At 38.3% G+C, this 25,439-nt stretch overlaps 4 protein-coding genes across 11 annotated transcripts; 2 read left to right on the top strand and 2 right to left on the bottom strand.

Annotated features, from left to right (window-relative positions):
* Nucleotides 1–47: 47 nt before the first annotated feature.
* LOC122569122 (SCY1-like protein 2) lies at nt 48–11,285 on the bottom strand. 4 transcript variants are annotated; one of them, XR_006317336.1, is made up of 19 exons: nt 9,667–11,285; nt 7,850–8,131; nt 7,614–7,748; nt 7,299–7,520; nt 7,061–7,181; nt 6,891–6,977; nt 6,661–6,806; nt 6,387–6,517; nt 6,175–6,289; nt 5,887–6,032; nt 5,650–5,803; nt 5,303–5,543; nt 4,815–4,983; nt 4,484–4,665; nt 4,330–4,386; nt 3,996–4,234; nt 3,415–3,701; nt 2,569–2,718; nt 48–2,351 (listed from the first exon to the last, which is right to left on the bottom strand). XR_006317336.1 is itself a non-coding variant. In XM_043729664.1 (18 exons), exons 2-17 carry the CDS (start codon nt 8,000–8,002, stop codon nt 3,435–3,437), a joined length of 2,565 nt encoding a protein of 854 aa, XP_043585599.1. In that variant the 5' UTR covers nt 8,003–8,131; nt 9,667–11,285; the 3' UTR covers nt 48–2,718; nt 3,415–3,434. The 4 variants fall into 4 exon arrangements, 3 of the variants coding, with proteins under 3 accessions (XP_043585599.1, XP_043585600.1, XP_043585601.1); XM_043729664.1 differs by having other exon boundaries at nt 48–2,718; XM_043729665.1 differs by lacking the exon at nt 9,667–11,285 and adding an exon at nt 9,200–9,563 and having other exon boundaries at nt 48–2,718.
* A 1,227-nt stretch (nt 11,286–12,512) lies between these two features.
* On the top strand, nt 12,513–16,855 carry LOC122569672 (DDB1- and CUL4-associated factor 11). The gene is made up of 10 exons (XM_043731077.1): nt 12,513–12,761; nt 13,235–13,343; nt 13,442–13,688; nt 13,796–13,942; nt 14,036–14,217; nt 14,306–14,398; nt 14,508–14,754; nt 14,833–14,988; nt 15,076–15,182; nt 15,319–16,855. Exons 1-10 carry the CDS (start codon nt 12,682–12,684, stop codon nt 15,481–15,483), a joined length of 1,533 nt encoding a protein of 510 aa, XP_043587012.1. The 5' UTR covers nt 12,513–12,681; the 3' UTR covers nt 15,484–16,855.
* A 1,345-nt stretch (nt 16,856–18,200) lies between these two features.
* Nucleotides 18,201–22,673, top strand: LOC122569675. Its single transcript, XM_043731089.1, has 8 exons — nt 18,201–18,354; nt 19,297–19,409; nt 20,469–20,666; nt 20,893–21,000; nt 21,134–21,350; nt 21,529–21,769; nt 21,854–22,050; nt 22,153–22,673. The coding sequence occupies exons 2-8, from the start codon at nt 19,305–19,307 to the stop codon at nt 22,269–22,271; spliced, it is 1,185 nt and encodes a 394-aa protein (XP_043587024.1). The 5' UTR covers nt 18,201–18,354; nt 19,297–19,304; the 3' UTR covers nt 22,272–22,673.
* On the bottom strand, nt 22,444–25,353 carry LOC122569676 (putative E3 ubiquitin-protein ligase UBR7). Of its 5 annotated transcripts, none has more exons than XM_043731092.1 (8): nt 25,237–25,353; nt 24,464–24,670; nt 24,196–24,384; nt 23,964–24,113; nt 23,792–23,903; nt 23,493–23,674; nt 23,252–23,411; nt 22,444–23,165 (listed from the first exon to the last, which is right to left on the bottom strand). In XM_043731092.1, exons 2-8 carry the CDS (start codon nt 24,602–24,604, stop codon nt 23,014–23,016), a joined length of 1,086 nt encoding a protein of 361 aa, XP_043587027.1. In that variant the 5' UTR covers nt 24,605–24,670; nt 25,237–25,353; the 3' UTR covers nt 22,444–23,013. The 5 variants fall into 5 exon arrangements, with proteins under 5 accessions (XP_043587027.1, XP_043587026.1, XP_043587025.1 ...); XM_043731091.1 differs by lacking the exon at nt 25,237–25,353 and adding an exon at nt 25,002–25,135; XM_043731090.1 differs by lacking the exon at nt 25,237–25,353 and adding an exon at nt 24,773–24,924.
* Between the last annotated feature and the right edge of the window lie 86 nt (nt 25,354–25,439).

Genomic DNA, 25,439 nt, shown 5'->3' with positions numbered 1-25,439 from the left:
AATCTGTAGTATCCGAAACTACGTAAATAAGGTGGAAGATACATTAAATCAAGTAGCATCCTTTTTATTATGGTACATCCTTCGAAAGAGATACACGAAATATACATACTTAATAACGAGAACGGACGATCGAAGAACGGACTAAAGTTAGTCGAGAAAGGAAGTCGGTTGCGAAAGATATCACGGAGAATGATCGATCGCGTTCGACACCTAATCTCGATAGGAAATCTATTGAGCACGTTACTCGTTGCGTGTATTCGCATTTACACATAGAAAATTACAGAATACAATGATAACAATAATGTCGATGGGAACATCGTAATTGATCATAAACGGCGAATTGCTCGCGTTACATTTCGATGCAGTCGATCTTCGATACATGCCTACCACGAGGTTCCGTTTCTTCTCAACCGTTACTGGTATATCGTATTGTATCGTATCGTATCGTATCGTATCTAACAATAAGTAGCAATACATTCGCGACAGTTCCTCAGTCTCACAGTCACCCCACGGTATTGTCACGCTTTCGTCTGCATCGAAAAGGAGAGTATGATCGTTTCAACTTTTAAACCGTTCACAGCCGTTGTACCGTGTAAAATCGGAACGGTCAAGCTGGAATAGAATAGACTTTAGGAAGAAGGATGGAAGAAATAAAGAGGAGGGAATATAGGTGAAAAATGGAAGAAGGGGCAAACAACACGACAAAGTGGACGAAGGAAAACATTCGATGGGAAGAATAATACGGTCGACGTTATCGATCGACGACAGGTACTTACTTACTTACACACGACAGGTCAAAGAGATTTACGTTCTAGAATTGGAAAATTTCAATATTCGGCGTAGCTCCGCAATCGAATATGATTGTCATTTTCTGTTTGTACGATACAGTCGCGATACTTGGAATACGTGAGATCCTGAGACTCGCTTTCTCGCCGATAAACCGATGATGGCCGAAGCGATATTACATGAACAACCGTTCAAATGTTTTTCGCAATTACAATTCCGCCAATTAATTATTAAGAGATGATTTTCAGGGACGCAAACATCATTCCGGCCAATGAAATTTAATGGAATTCGGTTTAAAAGTGGCACCAACCTTTTCGCGATTTCTCGATCTCGATGATGATTGTCAACGATTGTGCAAGATTGTCCAAGATTGTCCAAGATTACCGAAAATTGCCCAAGATTGTCCACGCAGTTCTATCTCAACAATACTATTCGTTTCTGATCACGCAGGTCGTGATCTAGCGAACGAAAACTAGTTCTTAGCGCGAATCTTAAGGACACTTTGTTTTCTAGTGCCGCGTCATTATCCAGAAAAGCAGTCAGTCTCCTGCGATTTGCCTGCTATTACGTTCCTAAGTACTCTTACGTTTAGCTCTTACGTTAACGTTAACATATTTATCCTCTTCTCCGTTTTTCCATTCTCTTACATTTTCACGATTCTACGCATATCGTCTCGTACACAACACACGCACACACCTGCATACGTTCCAAAATATACTATAACAATATACTTTTTATCGAGAATTCAACAAACAAACTTTCAACGCGATCGAGGAGAGGAAATGTCGCCAAAGTGGAGATATTTAAGCTATCACACGTACAACTGTGCATGTTTGATATGTATACATGTGCATCGAAATACACCTAGTTGCAACATCTGACATTTTTGCACGACACTTTTACACAAACTAAATTTTTCAACTCTCAATCGCTTCTATCAGATTCCAACACGCAATTTATATCCTATACAACGTGTTCCTATTTTTCATCGACGTTTGTTACGTTATTTGCGTACGTTTTTCCTCTGTTATAAGCGAACGCAAATAACGATAAGTTTGCTTACTAGTAATAAGAGAATAAATAAAGTTATTTTCCTCGAAACGATGTACAACGAGATAACTTGTTATTATTTTCCAGGTAGTAAAAGCAGCCAAATTTTCGCTTTCAGCGTTACGTTTGCAAGAAAAGAAGTGAAATTTAGAGAAAAAGCGGATGCATAATATGAAGAAATTGATAGCATTATCTATAATTGACTTGGAATAGTCGAAATGACTCACGCATCGCGTTACGTAATTTAATTTGATTGTACTTGCGGGAACATGCATGGAAAAATGCTTTTCTCTTTTGGAGCGCCTTTTAAAACGCATTTACTCTCGCCACTTGGTCGGAAGCTCGCGTTACTTTCAACTGCACCGACTCTACGTGCAACGATAGGCCACGTATTAAACACATTCGTTCGTGTTTTTTCAGAATGTCTTAAACGATTACACAGACAAATTGACAACTATGTTTTACTTGTTATGGGATTAGGCCACTTTAGAAGGTCTCGAATAAATCGATATTTTCTGCAAGAAATCAAAGTCCTTGTGCTACTACGTTTCTACGGATGACCGATACATTTTAGGTCCAAGTATATCCATCTCAAGAGTAAAAGTTATTCGACGTACGTACGATACAACTAGGTACATACATAGGATAATGTAGCGAGATCGATCAACCAAAAGCCACTTCTCCAACTTCAATGAAATCCCTATCAAATTATTCTTATTTGCTGCTATTTACCTTGACTGCGTCGCGTCGTGTTGCGCGGACGGTAACCACCAGTAACTAGTAATTAGTAACTAGTAACCAATTGTTCGTTATGACAACGGGTACGCGGTATCCTACGAAGATCACGGTTCAAGCGTCGAATTGTTTGTTGAAGAATTGGTACTGTAACGAAACAAAAGACAAGCGTATAATTACTGATATTCGTCGTGTTATCGAAAAATGATGCAATATGTTACTTTGCTTCGTCGATTTCCGAAAAATCATCCACGATATATACATGATATATGCACGCGATACAAGTAGCTGCGAAGCATTGGTGCTTGTACATACATATATACGTAAATCGAAGAAAATCGGAAGATCACGAACAATAAAAGATTCGATAGACTATGAGTAGTAGATCAGAGCAGGCAATCAGAGAAAGGTAGGAAGGAATAAAATTGGACGAGCGAGCGAGCGAGCGAGCGAACTAGTGAAAAAATGAATGAAAGAAAAAGAAATAGAGAAAAAGAGAGAGAGAGAGAACATGGGAGAAAAGTAGGATAAGCAGGAATTGTCCGTTTGCTGTAAGAAAAAGATATGTATATGTTTTTGCTCGAAAAACTATCCAAATTGCAAAATGCGCCACTACGTGAATATACGTGAATACCGTGAACGATGTTCACTTTACGTCGTAATCACAAAGATGGTGTTCCTTTTTCTTTCTTTTTTTCTCTACTTTTCATTTCTTTTTTGAAAGAAAAGGAGACACAGCGTGACGAGAACGATGAACATTATCGATCTACGAGTCGCATATTACTAAAGAAAAGAAAAGAGAGCATCGGCGACGTCTTCGGATAAGCTAGTGAATATTCTTACGCTGCAGCTGTAACGAAGGGTCAGTGGAAAGGCTGTCCCGGTAGCTGGAGTAATGGAGAAAGTGTTGGTGGTTGTGGTTGTGGTGGTGGTGGTGGTGGTAGTCCATTGAGGTTGAGGCAGATGGGGGGTTGTTGTCTTACCATGCTGGAGCCAACCTGCTGTAGAAGTCCGGTCCCTTGCTGAGAAGATGTCGAAGAAACGGACGGACGCCTCGAACCTCGTATACTGTTCATGCTTGAACTAACCAAGTATGGCACACTGCTACTGGTAATCGGCATTCCTCCACCCTATCGAGAGAATCACATCTTTACTATTCCCTTACTGCAACCCTCCTTTCTTTCTCTCTTTTCCCTCTTTTTTCTCTTTCTTTCTTTTTCTTTCGTTGCTTTTCCTTTCTTTTTTCTTTCTCTGCCCCGTTGCTTCTCTACGAAAGCTAGTTCTTACTTTTTACTATAAACGGTCAATTTATTTGTTGGTTTATTACGTTTTATATATTTCTTCTTATCTTTTCCTAGTTGAAACAACGAACCGAAAGAAAAAAGGATAACAGGGTAAACGATATGATGGCAAAGGTACGATACCAAGGGAGGCGATAAATTTATATTAGATCCTCGTCGATCTTGAGGGCCGGTACTCGAATGGCGCCGGATTGGTAATCCATCGCCAGGTGTAACACCTGGAGAACTTTCGCAAGACGGTGCTACCCGGATTTTCGGTGTCATCAGAGTGTTGTCCGATAACCGCCTGCTCGTAAAGGTATTCGCCACTTTCAGGAAATTACTGTTGTCGTTGTTCGAGGACGAGAACCATCTGAACATGGCTGATTCGAACAATGTTGAAATTATTAAAGAACAACGTTCATCTATAAAGGAAGTAGAAGAAAGTAGCATTACGCGTACGTGAAAAATCACTTACTTATCATCGAGTTCTTTCTCGCCATGTTTTCCGCCGAAACCGTCGACGACATCGAATCTACGAAACAGCAGGATTTATTATAAAGTCACGCGACTTGTTATTCCACCTATACACGCATTTCGAACGTGATTTGCTTCTTTCGTGCCATTCTTACTTGTGCTATTTTTCCGAGCCATGTCTTCGGCCGAAGAAGTTTTACGTTGCTCGATCCGTAAGTTTGGTATGTTGAAAGGCGCGACGTACATATTATCCGTACTATGTTGATGCCGTAAACTTCGATATCGTTCCGGGCTCGACAACGACAGATTGTCCAGGGTTAACTGATTCCTTTGATTTCTGTTCGGAAGGACAAAAAAGCAAAGGAAACGACGAAACAAAAACGAAAGAACAAACGAAGAAATGTGTAACAGCGATTATCGATGCTTTGTAGAAATTTCGCAAGTTATACGTAAAATCTATATTATCTGTAACAAACGTTTCATCACCTTTCGATGTGATTCAGCATATCTTGTAACACCTTGAGAAGTAATTCAAATTGTTCGAGAGTCAGTGCCGGGTTGATAGTATGAGGTAGCAAAGAAGGCATCGCTCGAGTCGCCATCCAGCTGACAGAAAGTCCGTACTTTTTGTCGGTTAACATCAATCTGTAAATCTCTGTCGGAGTCGAATCGTAACCTTGGTCTCAGTATCGAGTATGCATCAATCAACAACAACAACAACGAGGACGATCGTGGGAATGCAAGTGCATCGTATACGCATACAACCCCGTTTAAAAGTTTTAGAATAGTCGTTGTCTTTATTGCGTTACATATTCATGTATGTGGCTGTGGATCAACGCTGATTCGGTTACACGTTATCTATATATACATAGATATAAGGCATGGACGCGATTTTTATTCGAAACAACCACTATCCCAAGAGCTTCAATCGGGGAAGAAGGATGCAAACGTACTTATGTACCGTGTGTACTTACGTACAACCCGAACGATTATCTCCGGTTCTTGAAGCTTTACATTGAACAACAACGGTAAGATGCAATCGATGATTTTCTGCTTCTCCAACCGATTTAAAATGCAGGGGATCACGTTCATAAGTACTCGGGAATCTACTAAATTTTTTTCAAACGCTTGAAGGAGTTTCGGCAGTACGATATTTCGAACGGACTCATCGTCTATGTAGTCGGTCACGTTCGATACAGCTACGAATGCTGCGGTCTACGAACCATTTTATACGCATTACTTCTTTTACCTCTCCTTTCTTCCATTTCTGTTTCTTCTATTCGCTTTCTTTCTTATTTGACATACACTTGTGTACACATACCTGTACTTGAGTAGTTGAGTTCTCGAAAGATGTGTATAACATTGGAAGTACTTCACCTTCTATATATTCTCGAGATGTTTTCATTAATATCAAATGCAAATTTTCCAACAGCGTTACCGTACCCTGAATCGATTTCCGATTCGAAAAAAGCGACCTACGCGACGATTCCATTTGCCAATTAATAATAAATAAATTCGCGAATGAAACGAGACAGAGATATTTTTATATAATATTTACCGTAACGATGGAAATACAATTTGATCGTACTCTTCTTGTGTACTATTTTGTACGATGTAAAGTACCGGTTGTAGTACAGCCGATTGCACTTCTTGACTTTCCAACTCAGTTTGCAAATACGTCCAGATATGTTGATACCAAAGTTTCTGTTGATTCAAATATATTGTTTTCATATGGTGTTTCATGTCGCGTAGTTATCATTTATTACACCACATTACGTTATATCGTTAGACTATATTGTATTGCGTTATACGTGAATCTATTTTATGTGTATACTATACGAATTACCCTTGGTATATAAGGCAATATTCCTTTCAAAGTAGTCGTATAAAAATGCTCTTTCTGCAATACGTCTTTCATTTTGCTAACGTCGAGAAACTGAAGCGCGTATACCGGTGGATCTCTGCAAAATGAAAGTGGAAGATGATTTCGCGTAGAATAATTACAATATAAATACAAAGGAGGTGAAATGTTCGTTCGAAAGAAACGTATTTACGTACTGAAAATATTTGATCATGGATAAAACTTGAATGGTCGGCCTCTTTTCTGGATCTACGTGTAACAGTCGGGAAACGGCTTCTCGAAGCGGAAGAGGAACTAGAGGTAGTATAACCTCAACTTGTTCTTTCAGCTGTGGCAATGGAAAAGGAAACGACGAACAAGGAAATAAATGGTTAAATATATTAGAAAAGAATTAGAGACACGCGCAATAATAGCTAAAAGATAACACGAGATAATACGAGAACACTGTACTACGTAGAAAGAGTTGCTTACGTTTTCCAGCTGTTTCAGGTACTCGGAACAACTATGATTTCCTTGAATCAACGGGCGTCCTTGGTTGAAAATTGCACATATCGTCATACCAAAGCTGTACATATCGCTGTAGAAGCCTCCCACTTTCTTTTGCTGCACTTCCGGAGCTGTAGCGTGTAAACGAATGCAAAAAAAAAGAAAAAAGAAAAAAAGTAGATGGAAGAAAGATCGGAATATTCTTACATTCTTACCTATATAATCGAGATTCGGCTGCGTCATTTTCGGCATGCGGTTAGTCCAAGGTTGCAATGGTATCATCGGTACTTCATTAACTTTTTCTACGACAAGAAAAAGCGAACGAATCGCGAAAGATCGTGTCTCGAAAATTGCGCGTCGAACGAGATCGTGCGATCAGACTCACCGATAAATTCAAGCCCTGACAATTTCCAAGTACCTCTTTTGGTTATTATAATACTAGCAGGACAAACGTTCCTATGAAGAACTTTGCAGGTTCCGTGAAGAAAAAGCAGAGCCTCCGTGATCTGAATGAAAAAAAGAAAGAGAGAGAAAAAGAGGAGAAAAAGAAGACTATTATTATTATTATAATAGAGTATATGACATGAGTATAAATTAGATTGAGCCCCAGTCGCGTTCCTCACCTGCAACAACCCATATTTGATTTCGATGTCGAGCAACTCGTATTCTTTCGCGTACGTTGCACGATGACCAGCGACCGAGGAAGTTTGTTTCGTTACGTTACTCGACGACTGACCAACATTATTCGCTTGTTGCTCCTGATAAGCTAAAACGTTGGCAAGACTAGCCAGCACTGGTTCCGACGCGAATGCCAAACTATCCGCGCATTCCTCCACCTTGAACGCCTAAACGGATAGATATCGAGGAGCGACGATGATTTTTCGTGCATTTGTGAAAAAAATGTGTATCCGACGAAAATAGAGGCACAGATCTCTTACTTGTAGTATCTTTGGATGAGAGAATCGTTCCATTTGTCGTGCGCCATTCCGTAAAATTTCCGTCACGGTCTCCTTTCGTTTCGGTTTGTGCAGCTTATCGACCGATCTTTTGTCAAAGAAAAATATCGACACTTCCTAAAACGAAAGAAAAAGAAGGAAGTAAACGGGCAACAACGAAGGGAAAAGAGTGAAGGAGGGGAAAAAGATGGATGCTGATCGTTGAAAAACTGTATTACCTTTCGATCGGTTTTCGTGTATCCGTCGTATATGCGCCAAGCGTTTTCGGGGCCCGCGGTAGCCGATTGTTTGCCGACTTCGTATAAATTTTGAAGGGGATTCGGAAGTATAACGCTCGGTGTCGAGCCACTGCTTTTCGACTTAGCAAACATAATGACTTTCGTATTAATCCTCAATGTTCATTGAATCACCTCGTTTAATCGCTCCGCTCCGGCCAAATTTCTCAACTTTCGATTATCCTCTTCCAGTCACTTGCTTCTTCCACGGATACACCTGCTAGACTATCAAGCACAAACGTATTCTTAGATCGATACATTTTTACTCGCTATCGCGAGTCAATATCGACGACAACGAGGACGATGAGAATAATGGCGGTGATTTAATCGATTATTCTGCGTGTGCAACGATCGATATACATCAATCGGTATTCCAAGAGCAACATTTTTACTAATCTGCCCATTCACAATCTTTTTCTTTCTCTTGTGAATTCGTCTCGCGGCTCCTCTCGTTTCTCCTTACGCAACTCCTTATCGATTTACCACCTCGTACCTTCGTAGGCAATCCTCTATACATATTGCACAATCAACGAGTATAATTCGAGAGAAAAATCGAATTGGATCGCATCAGTCTGATTCATTACATTGGTCGCGCAATCAGGAATAAACATAATCCGAACAGGCTAACAGACATTGGAATTAGGCACAGCTGTCAAGAGGGGAGGGATCGACTTTCTACCAGGATATTCATTTATTCTCATCAATTAGTTCTATTTTCTATTTCTTGCTTCGATAAATATAATTGGTAACATGTCGCTATTGCTGTTTACCATTTGCCGTGTATATCAATAATAAATTGAAAATAAAAACAAATTCGAGGACTCGATGATTTTTCCTGAATTTTAATTCGATATTTAATCAGTTTCGGAAAAATTCGCAGCAAGTTTAAAGATCGACTAACAACCATACACAAACATGTATTATCGATTCGCCAAAGACAAGACAGAGACAAAGTTTGTTTCGGTCATGGATGGTAAGAGAAAGCAAGATGCTGTCACGCAAAATTTATCACATTCGCACCGAGCAAAGAATTGCAAAGAATTGGAATCGATTTCAGGATCAGGATGGGAAGAGAATAATAGCGCGTTTCACGTACGAGTATGTCGTTTTTCTCGAATAACGGATAACGGAACGAAACGAAGCGAAACGTCGAGATTCGTTTGAGCGCGAAATGATTGAAAACCTATGATTTGATCTGTGATTGAAAATCTATGATCGTGCCGGTTTCTAACGACAATACCGAACAGATGGTCGGAAAAGTGGTTGTCAAATGTCAAAAGGGGCAACTTGAACCTTCGTCGACAGCCAACAATGGTAGTTAATTAAGGTAGCGGGTTAGTCGGCGATTTCATCTAGACCATTCGAGCGACTGTGGCCAACTGAAACACGATTCCTCTGGCACAAGTTCGCGGGGAAACTCGCGATCGATTAGAGTGTAATTCGTCTATTGTTCGGCCAATTATTCAAAAATAGCGGTAATACGTCGTATCGTTAGTTAAATAACACCGTGTTAATAGAATCGTCGGTTAGCTTCAATAATACAGCAGATCTTGGAACAGCGAGAACAAAATCGGACAAAGTAGAAAGAAAAAGAAATCGAACGAGATGGTAAGGTGATGAGAGGGGGAGTGAGACTTTGGGGGAGAAAGGAGGAGAGAGAGAGAGAGAGAGAAAATGAGAAGAAAAGAAACAACACGAAAATGATTGGTGAAAAACAAGGAAAAAGAGCACAAGGCAGCTGAAGGTTTGGAATGGCTCACCTGTTGCCGACGACAACGGGAATCGTGTACCGCGTATAGAAGCACTATAAGCATGAAGAAACTGAAAGAAGGGTAATGCGCGATGCGCGGTGGCTCGGAGCACGCGCGCGCCGCGCGATCCTCGCGCGAGCAATCCAAAGGAACAGTCGGCCACGATTGACGCGTGACTGCATCACCACCGACACAGATATAAATTTCGACACTGTTACCGATAATCGAATCCTTCGCTTTTCTCTAAACTATCCTTCCCGCGTATCGCTTCCGATATTGCACATCTCGACAACCGTCTCACTAAGATTATTCTCTTTTATCCAAATTTCTTTATTTCTTCCTTTCTTCGTCTTATTCATTTTGTTTTTGTTTTGATTCTGTTTCTTTGTTTTCTTTTCGTCGTGACCGCCGTCCACGTAGTAGTCGTCGTTTCTTGTTCTAACAGTTGCTGCTGCTGATCTTGTCCTTGTCCCTAATTCTAGCCCTCTTCTCGTCTTCGTCTTCATTCCCATCTTTGGTTTCGTCTTCTATTTTTGCTAGTAGCAATAACAATGTAAGGTGATATTCGCACGATAACCGATAACGTTGATACCGTGTTCGTTTTCAATCTCTTTCTTCTTCTTGTTCTCATCGTCTTCTTCATCGATGTCATCGTCGTTGTCGTTGTCGTCATCGTCATCGTCGTTGTCGTTGTCGTCATCGTCGACGTCGTCGTTGTCTTCGTTGTCGTCGTCGTTGTCGTCATCGTCATCGCGACGTGCGAATTAACGTTGTCGGCATTCGATAGGAGAACGAGAAAGTCGCAAGAAAATAATAAAAAGACGCATGCGCGCCCTCCGATCCCGGCTGAGCTATGGCTTTGCCCACGACCTCGGCTCCAGCTTGGTTCCGGCTCTGGCCAGGGTGTAAGCCTCTGCCTGGAAATTATAGGTCTGGTAGCTGCAGACTGCAAGTAGCTGTGGGTCACGGGACACCGGTCCGGAGACCGGGGTTAGGGGATGCCATAGCTTGCTCCAAAGGTAGGGGGAATTGACTAGTCGGTAGGGGTTACCGTATGTCGCAACTTATGGTTTACAGATTATGTATTAACTACAGATTACAATTTGCAAGTATGAAATGGCAAGAGGTCAGAGGGCGCGTCGAAAAACATTAAACGATTAAGAAAAAGTGAAAATAGTTCTAGTTCCTTCCTGTGTATTATACGCATATGTATATGCATATAATTTATTAACATGACTAATTTCTCTATACATACGTACGTATGCGTGTATGTATATTGTACATTACAGATTTTCTTATCGATCCAACCATTTAAATCTGCGTCCTATACGTGTTATTAGAAAAGAAATATATACTACATTTGCAATTTTTCGGTATACCATGTTGTTAAAAATATATATCTATTATATTTTCTTTTCATCTATGCGAAAACCGCATCGTTTTCATCGCCTTGTTAAAGTACGTACATACAATACATATTTGTATACTGAAATTTGTCCGTTTTTATCTACCGAGCTTGCAGTTATTTAGTCGACATTACTAATCGTTGATATCATTGATATGTATACATACATACTATGCAACTGGATCGCGGCCATATTGTGGCTTTAGTATGTAACGCCACTATCGTTTGTTCAGTGTACTTCATTCTCCTGTACTTTCTTTCGCCCGTGCAACACGTTGTGTCTATTATTGGCAAAGTGTTGCGTACTGCGAGGTAAAGCAGAATACAGGAGAATGAAGTACATTAGTTGAACGATAGTGACGCTACATACTAAAGTTATAATACATCCGCGATCACGCGTTATTTCACACGGCATCATGGGATCTCATATGCATACTATATGTATGAGTGCTTGTAATCCATTCCATTAACTGTATCTAACTAGATCAAGTATAGAATAGACATGATATTATTTGGGATTTTGTGTCTCGCGTTCTGAAATACGACCAACATTGGAATCACATTCGATTCAATCTTAGGGAATATCACGGCACACATTCTGTTATCGGTCAGGGATCTATACCGCAATCAATAATATCTCGTGTGACACGATAATAGCAAGGGGGTAATAGTTAGATTGTTAGCTGACCCTCAAATCAAAACATGGAACATGAAGAAGCATTGGATGTCAGGTCTATTCTGTATTTAGCCAATGGCTATGCACCGTGAATGTTTCGATGCGCATAGGAATCAAGTCGAATTTCCCTGAATAGGAAAGTTCACTGACTTATCTCCGATCAGCGCAATTTAAGCGCTTTCCGATCAGTCTCACTCAACTTTTTAAACTCAACTAGTGACAGATCTAGTAAGCGTAATAAATTTTCTGATCTTTTTCACTTTCTAGTATCGTTATAATATTTATCTATAATGTTTATCCTATCGTATTCATCCTAAAACCCCAATAGTTCGAAATGTTTTGTTGTTCCGAAAAGATACGTTCGCAAAATTCGGAAATCACTGGAACTCGTCATAAAGTTCCTTCTTTTTATTTGACTGATGCTAGATACGTAAGATATCTGAATCGAATATAGAGATTTTTACTTATAGTGTTTGTAAACGTGTCTGAAAATGTTCCAAATTAATTAATGCCCAATGTCGAAATTTCAACGTTCGTAAAACAACGTTTAAATACGTTCCAAGCGCGCCTTCGTCCTCCTTCCCCTTTAATTTTTTAACCCTTTTCCTTTTCAGCCTCGTTCGCTCGATGAATTCGATTTACACATACTCTACACGTACACAATATACATATATGTGTATGTGTTATTGTCGTTCGGCAATCACAATTACAATCTATTACTTTTCGAATAACAACTTTTTCTTTTTCCATGTGTTGCAACCGTTGAAGAACAAGATATCACGATCCGTTCTCCTCTCCCCTCTTCACTCCAAGTTCTCACGCGCTCTCTCCGTTCCTGTCATCGTCTGTTTCAACTGTCATAGTCACTGCACTAACGCCATCAACCCTTGGACGTTTTCCTTGTTTGCTTTTAGACGGTAAATAAGATTCGTTTACACGCTGCATGGGAGGCATTAATTCACGGAATATGGATATTGAACATGATCCAGGACTTGCTGCTGTCTTGCAATATCTAATACGCAGGTTGGTTCAATGTTATCTCATAGGCGAAAGGTTTAGTATCATTGTGGATCTTTCATATGAACGTGTGGTATACGTATGACCGTTGATAGAAAGAGACAGGAAAGGTATAGAGGTTCCACAGAAAAGAGAAGTTGAAAAAATGACAGAAGGACAGAGAGAGAGAGAATGAACAAACGAGAGCAGGAGGAATTCTAACCTCTTTCTCTAATTTGTTATTATTATATATCTCGATAGATCCGCGCTACGATAATTCACTTTTGTAAAAGCGAAACATTCGCTTTCTGTGAGGAAATCGTACCCCTTTTTACCGTATCTCTCTCTGTTTTCTCAAGATAATCGAATATTTTCATCTGTCTTGCCTCTTTGGATAACCTAACCTCCCCGTTCACCGTCCCTTTAGTCTTTTCTCGAGCAAGCAGTTCAGCTCCCAACAATCGAGATTATTAACGGATTTCCGTTCTGGAATGTTGCAGCGGTCAATTACATATCATATCTTCGGATCATGATGACTCGGATGAGGAATACGCCGCAAATTCACAACCTCCAAGAATTACGACTTTGCCAAATACATCCAGGCTAGATGTTCGTTATTTAGAAATATGCGGCTCACCAGCCGTTAGTTTCAGTTGTTGTTTCAGATTCTATGTTCTTCTCGTCGTCGTTTTCTTTTTTGTTTTTAGAAAAGTGAAATAAGTCTTGCTACAAAGCAAGCATGTGGATTTATGGATAATATTGATAAGCGTAACCTCTCTGTCACATCGATGATTCAAAGAAGAGCTCTAGGTCCTAGTTTTAGTACAGGTGAACGGTGCAGAATAAGTAGCAATTTTTTACCAAATAAGATGCATCAGGTTGCTAAATATAATACCAAAGCATTTTGTGGTTCTTACTCCAAAGATGGAAGATTTTTCTTAACTGCCAGTCAAGGCAAGTTACATTACATTGAAATTGTCTTTCTATTCGGAGCAAATCTTCCCTCCGTAAATTGTTTCGATTTTTCTCATTATTGAATCTAACGTTCTATGTTTTAACAGACAAATTTTTACGTCTTTACCGAACACACGATGGAGATTTTGTACAATTCAAAACCATTCCTGCACGTGACGTAGGTTGGAGTATCCTAGACACAGCGTTCAGTCCCGATGGGAATTATATAGTTTATTCCAGTTGGTCGGAATGTTGTAAGTATTATAAGTATATAGTATACTATTGAAACAATACAAATCGGTTAAGTTTTTCTTATCATTCCTTGTCTCTTACTTTCTTTATTCCAGTATATCTTTGTCCCGTTTACGGAGATTCGAGTGCCCAAGAATCCTTATCATTGTGTCCAGAGGATCGACGATTTTGCGTATTTTCGCTTGTATTTTCTAGCGATGGTCGAGAGATTTTAGGTGGAGCAAACGATGGTTATCTTTACGTTTATGACAGAGAGTGTCATCAACGTGCTTTCAGAGTATGTGTCTGTATATCATTGTCACAAGTTAGTGTTCCACCATTTATTGCTTACAGATTTTTCTTTTTTCTTTTCCCTGTTTTTCTAGATCGAAGGTCATGACAACGATGTAAATACGGTTGCTTTTGCGGACAATACTTCTCAAATCCTATACAGCGCTGGTGATGATGGCCTCTGCAAGGTGTTTTTTATGAAAACCATTTTATGAAAGGAATTATACATATATACGATACACGTTGTAATATAATATATCCCGTACATTATGATATATTTCCTTTTTGATTTGTTAGGTTTGGGACAGAAGAACTTTGAATGAAACTGATCCACATCCCGTTGGAGTACTAGCTGGTCATATGGATGGGATAACGTATATTGATCCACGTGGTGATGGCCGTTATTTGATTACTAATAGTAAAGATCAAACAATCAAATTGTGGGACGTACGTGCATTTTCCGATCATAACGGAGAACAAAATACACGTAAAGCTGTTGCAAATCAAAACTGGGATTATCGATGGCAACGAGTACCAAAACGACGTTAGTAAAGAATAACTCTACTGATTATCGCGCAGTATGTCGCAGTATTATGCAAAGTTTTTTACGTTTTCGTTACAGTGCATAAAGCGAAAAATATGTTAGAAGGTGATACCAGCATTATGACCTATCGTGGCCACTCCGTTCTTCAAACTTTAATACGTTGTCATTTTTCACCTTCGTCTATTACCGGCCAAAGATATATTTACACCGGATGCGCTGCAGGTCGGGTAATAAGTAAGTTTACACTGTGCTTGTATCAGAATTTGAACGGTCACGCGAATTTTGCGTTAAAGTTTATAAACGATTTTTAATTCTTTTCAGTTTACGATGTTTTGACGGGTAGGATAGTTAGTAGTTTGGTAGGACACAAAGGATGCGTGCGTGATGTTAGTTGGCATCCATTTCATCAGGAAATTGTTTCAACATCTGTATGTATTATATATTATACATATTTCAGTTTTATATGTAGATATTATTATGTACATCTAAATATAAATATTAGTAAGCAGTGGGATATATGAATGAGAATGAAGAGTACGATCGAAAGAAAACATTCTGTTTCAGTGGGATGGTGCAATTGTTAGTTGGCGATATGCTGGGAAGACAGCACTCGATAATTCCGATTCGGAAGAGGAAACTGACGCAGAATCACCTCCGCGTACTTTAAGACGAAGTCAACGAATAGCTGCTCAAAGAGCAGCTAAACACAGCAGAGCAGTAGCGTGTTGAGTATCGTAAATGTCAACCGGGAAATTAAATATTCTCGGGAATTCAGTCTTTTCGTTCCTACGAGAAAAAAGTTAATAATGCCTAGTGTTTACGGCAGAGCAATTTTGTATCGGTGACTATTGTTACTCGCCGAAATTCAAGAGACTAACTGTTTCTACAAGACTGAGTTTTCACTGAATATACGCACCATTTCAGAATCAATGCTGCCATTCTGATATCGGAATAATAGTGCGTCATCAAACCTAAACGCATATTTGTAAGACAAAAGACGCGGGCACGACAGCACCGGCTATGTAACTCATTCTCGTAGAACCGAATTTCTTTTTATCCGATATTTAACGATTGCTTTCTTTTATATTAAATCCAAGTGGAGGAAATTTTTAGGCGTTATTATTTTCTACCGCAAAGTGGGTAATACACTAGACAGACGAACACACACACATATGTATATATGTCTTTCTGTATGTATATATGAATGTATGTATGCATGCATGCATGCATGTATGTATGTATGTATGTATGTATGTATGTATGTATGTATGTATGTATGTATGTATGTATGTACGCATGTACGTACGTATATATGTATGCATGTATGTATGTATGTATGTATGTATGTATACTATTGTTTAAAAGTGATGTTTGAACTCGGGTCAGGAAAGTGTCTTTCTTACGAAGCGAAGGTTTTTCTCCATCTCTTTGTTTCTCCTTCTCCAATAATTCCCCTTCTCTACCTCCCAGCATCCCTTCTGCCGATAACCAGCTGTTTAATTTACCATCTCTTTCTGTCTGATTCTTCTATTTTCTTCTATTTTCAGAGGAGAAATGTCTTTGATTCGTATCGCATTATAACAGTGCACTAATTATAAGTTTCTGTTTTAATCTTTGTCTGTGGGGAGTAAGTTATTGTTATAAAAATACAAACAACATTTGCTTTTCCTGTTAAGAAGAAGAAAGTTATTATTTTTCCTCCATATAATTCCTTGTACGAATAAATTATGTATAATTTTATGAATGACGAGAAAATGAGTACGACAACAAACGGAAGTGAAGAATATGCAATGAAAAAAAATGGGAAAAATTTGTAACCGGATATAGTTTGTTCTCAAGGTGACCAAATGTGGAAAAGATGTTGTTGTGTACATTTTTCGATGTACGTATTTTACTAGGTATGTTTAAATGTCGCGCACGATTTTCCAAAAATGTACAGATATACATAAATATATAGAAACATTATACAGACACTCCACATAAATCCATCTACACACGCACACACACATTTACAGACCTATACACTCGCGCGTGTATATATTTAGATATACATACATTATGTTATATTAAACATGTATACTAATAAATTACTAGAAAATAACGTTTAATTTGCATTCTTCATGGGGGAGTATCTTCTTATGTGAAACGGGGTAATAAGTCTCCAATGCCAATAAGAGAAAAACAAAGAAATATGTACTCGTTGCTTTATTCATTGTTCATTGCTGATCGCTCGTGCTGTATGAATTTGATTCATTGTTCTATCGAATACGTAATTTACGGTTTAAGTACGATAATAATTACGTGGTATATCACGAATTTTGTGAGTTTTAATTAGGAAAGATAATCGAATAGTTTTAATAAAACGGTCGTGGACGCATTTATTACTTTTCTGTTTAGATTTTGCGTGTGTGTAATAAGCGATATAGATTTGATAAAAGAGAAGGAAATCGCCAGTGATGAGATTTTAGAGGAAACCGTAAAAGAGCTTCGAGCTCTGGTTCTCGTCCATCTATAGGCATGAAATATAGCCGTATTTGGAAGCCAGAATAGCGGCTGACTGTCAGCTGCAATGCTTATGAGATTCTTTTGCAACTATGCCTTACTGAATAATTATATTGGATTGTGTTTTGCGATTAGATTTTATGTCACAGATATCCATACTCTATCATGTTTTCCCCTTTTCCCCCTCTTTCTTCTTCTCATCGTCTTCTCGCGAGAACCAGATCGCTTTCGTTTCTCAATTCCTCTTGCAATCTGTCTGTCCTACTTTTCTTTCCTTTTTTTTTCGTGAAATGTCGCCGTGGTAAGGGATTTTCTGCTTCTGATAAGAGATCTCGATTCGTCTAATTCAATGTACGTCTACGTGAATCTCATAAGCATTGTTCCTCGAATGTGATAGCATACGAAATTGCAGGCATTAGTGGCATAGCATATCTTGATACCAGCTATATACAGTAACTATATTATATTATAATTTATTTGTTATCCACTAAAGTGAAGAAATTCCTGTTTCTTATTCTCCCCTTACTATTTTCTACTTTTACGAAATCTGAGAAAGAGGAAGAGAGAGAATCTTGCTGTGGATTAATTCGAATTGAAATGAGAATCGAAAGTAATCGGAGGTATACGCGTTACAGTATGTTATTAAATGAAAAAAAAAACAGATAATCGAAAACAGAGACTCTTTTCTCATATCGCAATCGGTACCATTGTCGTGCACAATAAAGAAGCGTACTTTCCTCTCGTTCGATATCATCGCGTGGTGAAAAGATCGGATGGAAAAGACAAGATGAAAAGCAATAGCATCAACGATTGCCGGTGGCTGTGGCAACGCGGTAGTATAATGTACAATGTATTCTTTAAACGTCGAAGAATTCTTTCCCCCTGGAGGTAACTCAACTATCCATACCATACGACTCCGCTAATCGATGTAAGCCGATAAAAGGTAGATTAGACTTGGAGTCTTCGTAGCGGAGCGAAGCCGATCGCGAATCGTCAGTCGTGCGCGACGATCATCACCGTCAAAACGACGACGCGACCTCCGCCGTTTCGTATCCTACTCGGTATATTTCACTTGCATCTCTGCAAGTTTTCTCGAGGGTAAGTCTAGAAGTAAGAAGCAAAGTGACAATACGAGAAAGAACAGTAATTGTATCTACATAATACGGGTGCAGAGTAAACTGAACGAGCACTATTAAGAAGTAGGTGTAATCGCATGGCAAGTAGTAAGTGTCCGATTGCTTTTCTTTCTCATCGATTTTCTATCATCTTGGATTCTTGAAATCGTCGAATTTTTCATTTTACGATCGCTGACCCTACGTTTTTTTTTTGCAATTACCTCGTTCCGATTACCCTGTTCTATTCTTTATCGTGGTTCGTGTATCGTGTACCAGTCGACAAAAGAAAAAAGAAAAGGGAGAAATTCTAACGACAGAGCAAACGAGAATCGTGACTACCACGCGAAGGAAAATGAATTATTCGTGTTCGATATAGCATGTAGCACGGTATACATACTTTGCCTGATTACATATCCGATAATCAAACGAGGACGCATTATACGTTCGAAAAGATAGATATTCGCGCGTTAAAGAACAAATTAACAAATATTGGCATAAAAATAAGAAGAGGGTAAGAGTGTAAAAGAGTAATAGAGAAAGAGTGAAGGTGGGCTAGAGAAAATCGAAGGAACGCGAGTTTTTGAACGAAGTCGATTGAAAAATCCGTAGTCGTAGACGTAAGTGAGACGCGAGAGAAACAAGAGGGCAGTTATTCACCCTTTGTGGTCCTACGCCGACGATTGTGACTCGTTATCATTAGTTGTATAATAAACACGCTCATACACATATAAACATGTTATTATAACATACTGAAACTCGACAAGTCGACGACGGTGAGCGAGGAAATTAGCGCGAACCGATTGGAAAGGAAATAGGAAAATACTGCGAACCGCAACGGGTTAAAAGAGATAAAGCGACCTTGCGAATATGTAACGAAATAGCGTTGAAATTTTAGTCGTGACGTTGCAACCATTTTGTTGTCCAGAAACGACAATGCCCGATCAAGAGATAACTAGCAAGACAAAGGACATCGGAAGAAGGCAAGCGATTCCTATCATTTACACCAGAGGAACTCATTACGACGTCGGCTTTGATATCGTAAGAATTCATTCTTTTTCTTCTATCGTTGTTATATTGTATTAGATCGTATCTCGTCATCACACGTGTAACGTATTCGCAGAATTTATATCTTTACGAGAATATAGTACAAGAGGAAATTAAAAAAAAACTGCTCAAGAAACGGAATTATTAGTTACATAAGACGAATGCCGCAACATTCGATTATATTCAAAAAAGCAGACGGAAAATCACTCATTATAAGTAAATATCGTTGACTTGGGTTATTAATCGGATCTGATTCTGCATAAAATATCGAAGTACGTATATACGTGTATATTTAACAATATCCAACGTATCGTACTAATTTCATTCCGTAAGTTTTATGAACCGAAGATAAGGCTAATACGGTTGCTATTATATTAATTAGAATTACAGCGACCGTATAGAAAGTATAGAATGCGAATCTATTTAGTCGTTAGTCGTTAATTATATCTCATTTCAGAGACTCGTTTAACGATACAGGTTTTCCCCTTTTATCTTTTACTCGGTATTTGCATGATTGGGTATATGTTTGATCATACTATAAAAATTACTGTTTATCGTATTTACATTCCATTGTTTTATTCTCTTATTCTTACGCGCATCCAAATAGACCGCAAACGATCTTAAATCATTCTCACACTTGTGTCTCCAGCTTATTGAATATGTTACGTAACAATGGTTACGCAATATTATTGCAACCTGTGACGTTTAGTCTTTTAAGAAAATAATATATGTGCAGATTTTAGAGTAACGCGTTCTCGCGTTGCGTCGCGTCATGTACCAAACGCGAAAAACGCCATATTCTCATGTTCTTTTTTTAACAACCGCTGTCACCGTCTCGAACGCTGTTTTCGATTCGGTAAAATAATGTATGCCGAAGTGGGTGGGCCGAGGGTGTGAGTGGTGAAAGACTGGACAGCGAAGGAGCAAAAGAAACCTCTAAATGCTAAACCGGTTGGAATCAGTTTATTATAGATTACGACGAATGATACGATTTCGTTCAATCTCAAAATTGGTATCATCAGGCATTTGCGATGAAAACTTCTTTTTACACAGGGTCGTACGTTTTCCGATCTAATTCAAAAGTTCGTCGACGCGTATCGACCACTCAATGAAACCTATTTGCCACTTTACGAAACGGAAGCGGGTAGAAAAATTTACGACGAGACTCTTGCCTGCGTCGAACAGCAATTTCCCGGATATGTTAAGGAAATTCAAGGAACGGCCGACGGTGCGAACGTTCCCTTTCACAAGGTACGCTTATATATTATGCATTTGGATCCTTTGACAACCTTAGCGCATTTTCAGCCAACATATGTAAACACGTGCGCGCGCACCTCCTTCCCTCACGAATATACATCGTGCGCATATTTTCTTTCTACTCTCGTTTAAACAAATATTACCTCCTCCGAGATATCTTTTCCCTTGGAAAATCCTTCTTCAATCCAGTAAAAATGTTGAACGATTTCTTCCTTTCCAGTTGTTTCTCATGCATTTAGATGATATCGTGCCAAATGTGGCAAATGAAGGACAAGGAAATGCATTACCGGTTGGTTGTTCGACCATCATGTGCAATCAGCCTGGACAGGTAAGCCAAACGACGAGCCAAACTCAGAAAAATAGTTGTTTATGCTCCGATTCTGACTCTAATAGTCATTTCTAGACAAACGTAATAGTAACTATCTTACATGTTCTTTTGTCACGTTGATTCCGAAAAACAGGAAATTTTGGGACATAACGAGGATGCGCTTAGCGAAACGTTAAATCATTGGTATTTAGTTTCGGCGCATGTAATTGAACCAGGATGCAAGCAAGAGAATTTTACGTCTTTGAGTTACGCCGGTTTTTTACCAGGATACACGATGGGTTATAATCAGTATGGTCTCGTTTATACCATCAATACGCTTAGTGCCGCTACTTTGAGATCTGGTAAAACACGTGAGTATGTTAACTCGCTGCATCGCGTTTTCTTTCAGTTTCTCTTCTCGATTATTTCGAATACAAACGTACATTTTAAATATACTTACTGTACCATTTTTCTCCAATTTACTTTCAATTCTCTCTCTCTCTCTCTCTCTCTCTGCCTTTTGTACGTAAATGGAATAACAACATACAGCCAGATACTTCCTAACCCGGGCATTGTTAACTGCGGAGAATTACGTGCAAGCTCAACAAATTTTAAGAAACGAAGGTTTCGGCGCGGCAGAAGGGTTCTCGGTAAATATGACCTTCCTAATGCAAGAAGGAGATAGAATGTTTCATAATGCCGAGGTCGGTCCTTGCGAAATCAATGGCACGCAATCGCAATTGAGCATTTTGACCGTTAGTCCTGGAGAGAATACGGTTCACTGTAACAAGTATATTTTTTTAATATTTTTAACAATGACTTTTCCTCTCCTGTCTGGCGTCTCGAATCTTTCTTCGTCTCCTTCCCTTTTTAGGTATCTCCGACTGAAAATACCCGAAGTCGACGGTCTCATCGTTGATAGCAGCATCAAAAGAATGGCTGCTATTTGCAACCATCCTCCAGCAAAGTGTCGCCAAGATGTTATAAATATTCTAAGCGACCAAACGGATGACGACTATAGAGTTTATCAAGAAAAAGATAAAGACGACCCTGTAAAAACTATAGCAACTGGTAGGTTTTCTAATTTATCCATTTTTATCGTTCTTTCTTTTCGTCTAATTTGGCTATCATTATCATTGACAAACTATCGATCAAATAATCATACAAATATAGGTATCTTCGACTGCATTGAAAGAACCTGGTCTATTTATACGAATAAACCAAATTCTACGGAACCAATTTTGGTAATACCGCTGCGATTAAACGGCGAACCGACTGTTCCTGATATGTAATTTGCTGCTCAAACCGACGTTGCGATGTAATTCGTTTCCAATGTAATTTATTTTTTCTTCGCAAAAAAAAAAAACACAGAACACAAAATCATCCGCTCAGTCCTTTCTTTCTTTTCATTTTACATCGCATTTATTTATGTTTATTATTCTAATCCACCACATAAACAGTTTCTTTCAACCAATTATAATATTTTTATTCCACTATCCAATTTCATTAATAACCGTATTGCGTTTGTACTTCGCACCATGTTTGGTGTTTGCCGACGCAGCTCGCACTTCATACAAGTATTGGAGCTTCACAAACTGTTTCTTTTTACTTGCTGATGTAAACGCTGCGTTATATACATAGGAAAACATTTCGTTAAATAGAGTTAAAGAAAAGTTGAGATTTTCCAAAAATAACGAGATACTCTTCTTACTTTTCATTATTTCCTTTCGTCCTTTTCATTCTCTCCTCCTTCACTTTTCATTCTCTCCTCCTTCACTTTTCATTCTCTCCTCCTTCACTTTCCCTTTCTCTTTTAATATCGAAAAAACTGTTATAATTTATTGGAACACTGCTACATTTACAACTTGAAAATTGTACCAGATGCGAGATAGTTTAATATCACGCGACTAAGCTTTGTAAATGAACGAAATATATAAAAGTCAAATATCGCTTGCAGTAATATAGAAATACATTGATTTTTTGTTTTTGTTTTGTTAGAAACGACAAATTTTTATAGTATTCGAGTAATGGATTTCAACGACAATACGTAGGTATTACTACTTTTGGTCGCTTCTTCGATTCCATTTCCGAGAAAAATTCCTTTATATCTTCTTCTCGCACGACTTTCTTGTTTTCAGCAAATTTTTGCAAATATTGTTTCAATCGTTCCTTCATATTATTGTATTCTGCCAACATATGTATACAAGCGAACGTGAATATAAAATAAACAAAATTATAGGACGACTCAAATAGATCTTTAATCCCTAATTACCTTCGATAGCAGTCAATTGTTCGACACGACCTAAAGAGGCAAGAGCTTTCATACCCTTCTCGTATCGTGATTCTCGACTATTTATTTTACCAGCTTCCTCGTACGCGTGTACACTGTCTGCTGGATCAAGGAGGAACGCGATATGTTTCTCTCGGTAGAGCTACGATCGTAAAAATTATTTTAATTTACGATTACAGAAAATCGAGGATTTATTTCATGCTGCATGAAAAAAACCTCTTACCTCTTTGCATGTTTCACAAGTACATAGAGCGGCTCTCCATCCTTCTGTCCAAAAACAACTTCCCCGTGATACTATTCGTTTTGCAGAATTGTTTCTTGGCATTCTACAACTTTTTGATTCACTTTCAACGTTAATCAATTCCTCTTCTTTATCACCGAAAGAAACTTCTGTTGTTGTCAAAGCTACAATCATGTATATGCAAAACTGTATTTTCGAAATAAAAATATACTACAATTATCACCGTATATATATATATATATATAACAATCGCTAAGATATTAAAAAATTTTCCAGTATACCTGTGTATTTGTTGACATAATTCCACAGGAAATCATTCTTTTTCATACAGCCAGCACAAATCATTTCATCGTATGCACCATCCGCTGGCATTTCCTTTTCACATTCTAAATGCTAGATGTCATTAATTGCAATTAGTCCAAAAATATTTTAACTGATATGTGGGCATATTACCTTCGAATGATACCAGTCTTCGCAGATTATACATTGTAACATTTCGTCGTTAACAGTATCATCTGGATCTGGATATGGTCTCTGACAAATGCAATAAAGGCCATCAAAGTTGTGATTATATTGATTTTCGGAATTTAGTGAATCCTTTGACTATAAGTAAAACAAAACATGAAACAAGAGGAGGAAGATGTACAGAACACAAAACATAACAATAGCAGAGAAATCAACATACAGGATCCAAGTTACATTTTTTTCCTCCAAACTTTGAATTACCACAGTCACATCTAAAATGTCTTTTAGTATATAATTCGATAAGTTCATGACCTTCGTGACAATGAAAACTGCAAGCAAGGCAAACTGCTGCACGTACTGATTTCTGACAACAGGTTTTACATGCGTAAAGAGCTTGCCGTGTATAACCCTGGAAAGTCAGATGATTCGTCTTTAATTAAATGTTACTTGTTTACTAGAGAAGATTAGCGATTGTGTAAAAGTGAAACCTTGCTGTAAGTGCAATTTTTGTCATCAGATGCACCAAGAACCGCATACGCGTCCTCTTCTAACTGATTCTCTTCTCGAAGTACATCTAACATTGTAACAGAATTTTCTTCTTCGATAATTTCTTCGATATTTTCAGACATTTTGTTTCGTTTGTGTCCAATAGTAAGCCGAATTAATTTAAGTCTTCTTAATCATGTATTGAAAATCTGGAATCAAGGTTATTACTTTTATTACCCTTTCTTCTCTCTACCTTCCCTCTTCGAATACGATGCTTGTCAACTGAACGCTATCGATAATCGTTTATTTACATGCTTGCATGCATAATCTCTAGAACGAAATGTATTTGAAAACACAACTACACTGGGATATGAACGAATCGTATGTCGTAACTGTGTTGCGTTGTTTCGCGCGGCTTTACGCTACTGTTATAGTTGGTAAATTAATCGCAATCACTACCGCGACGATAGCGCTCTTACCTTTACGGATCATACATTTTATCCATATAGATTATATGTACATATCTAGATAGATACTTACATATAGGGTTATTCTAACCATGGAAACTGAATATATACTATTCGAAATCATATAGTTATACGGTTGTACGCAGTATGTACTAACATCTACCTTCTCTATATATACACATGCATGCGTAATGTATAATCCATAACAAATCACTAGTAAAAAGTTAGGAAATATTAAACATATACAAATAACATATATACAAATATATATATACAATTAATATAAACAAAATACCCCTTTATTGTACCTTTTTAACATTTCGAAATCATCTTTATCGTTTCTTTTTATTCTGATACTGAAATTTCGTCATCCGATTTGATTTTCTATAAGTTTACGCGCCAACAATTAATGCGTACAAGTATTTTATATATCATCTATAATACGGATCATATACAGATGAAAGATAAACCTGACGTACACCATCTATAATGGTATTAATAGATATCGAGA

The sequence above is a fragment of the Bombus pyrosoma genome, linkage group LG7, assembly GCF_014825855.1.
Source record: "Bombus pyrosoma isolate SC7728 linkage group LG7, ASM1482585v1, whole genome shotgun sequence".
In the NCBI taxonomy this organism is placed as follows: Eukaryota; Metazoa; Arthropoda; class Insecta; order Hymenoptera; family Apidae; genus Bombus; species Bombus pyrosoma.
Note: the sequence above shows the minus strand (reverse complement) of the source record. Positions and strands in the feature narration are given on the sequence as shown.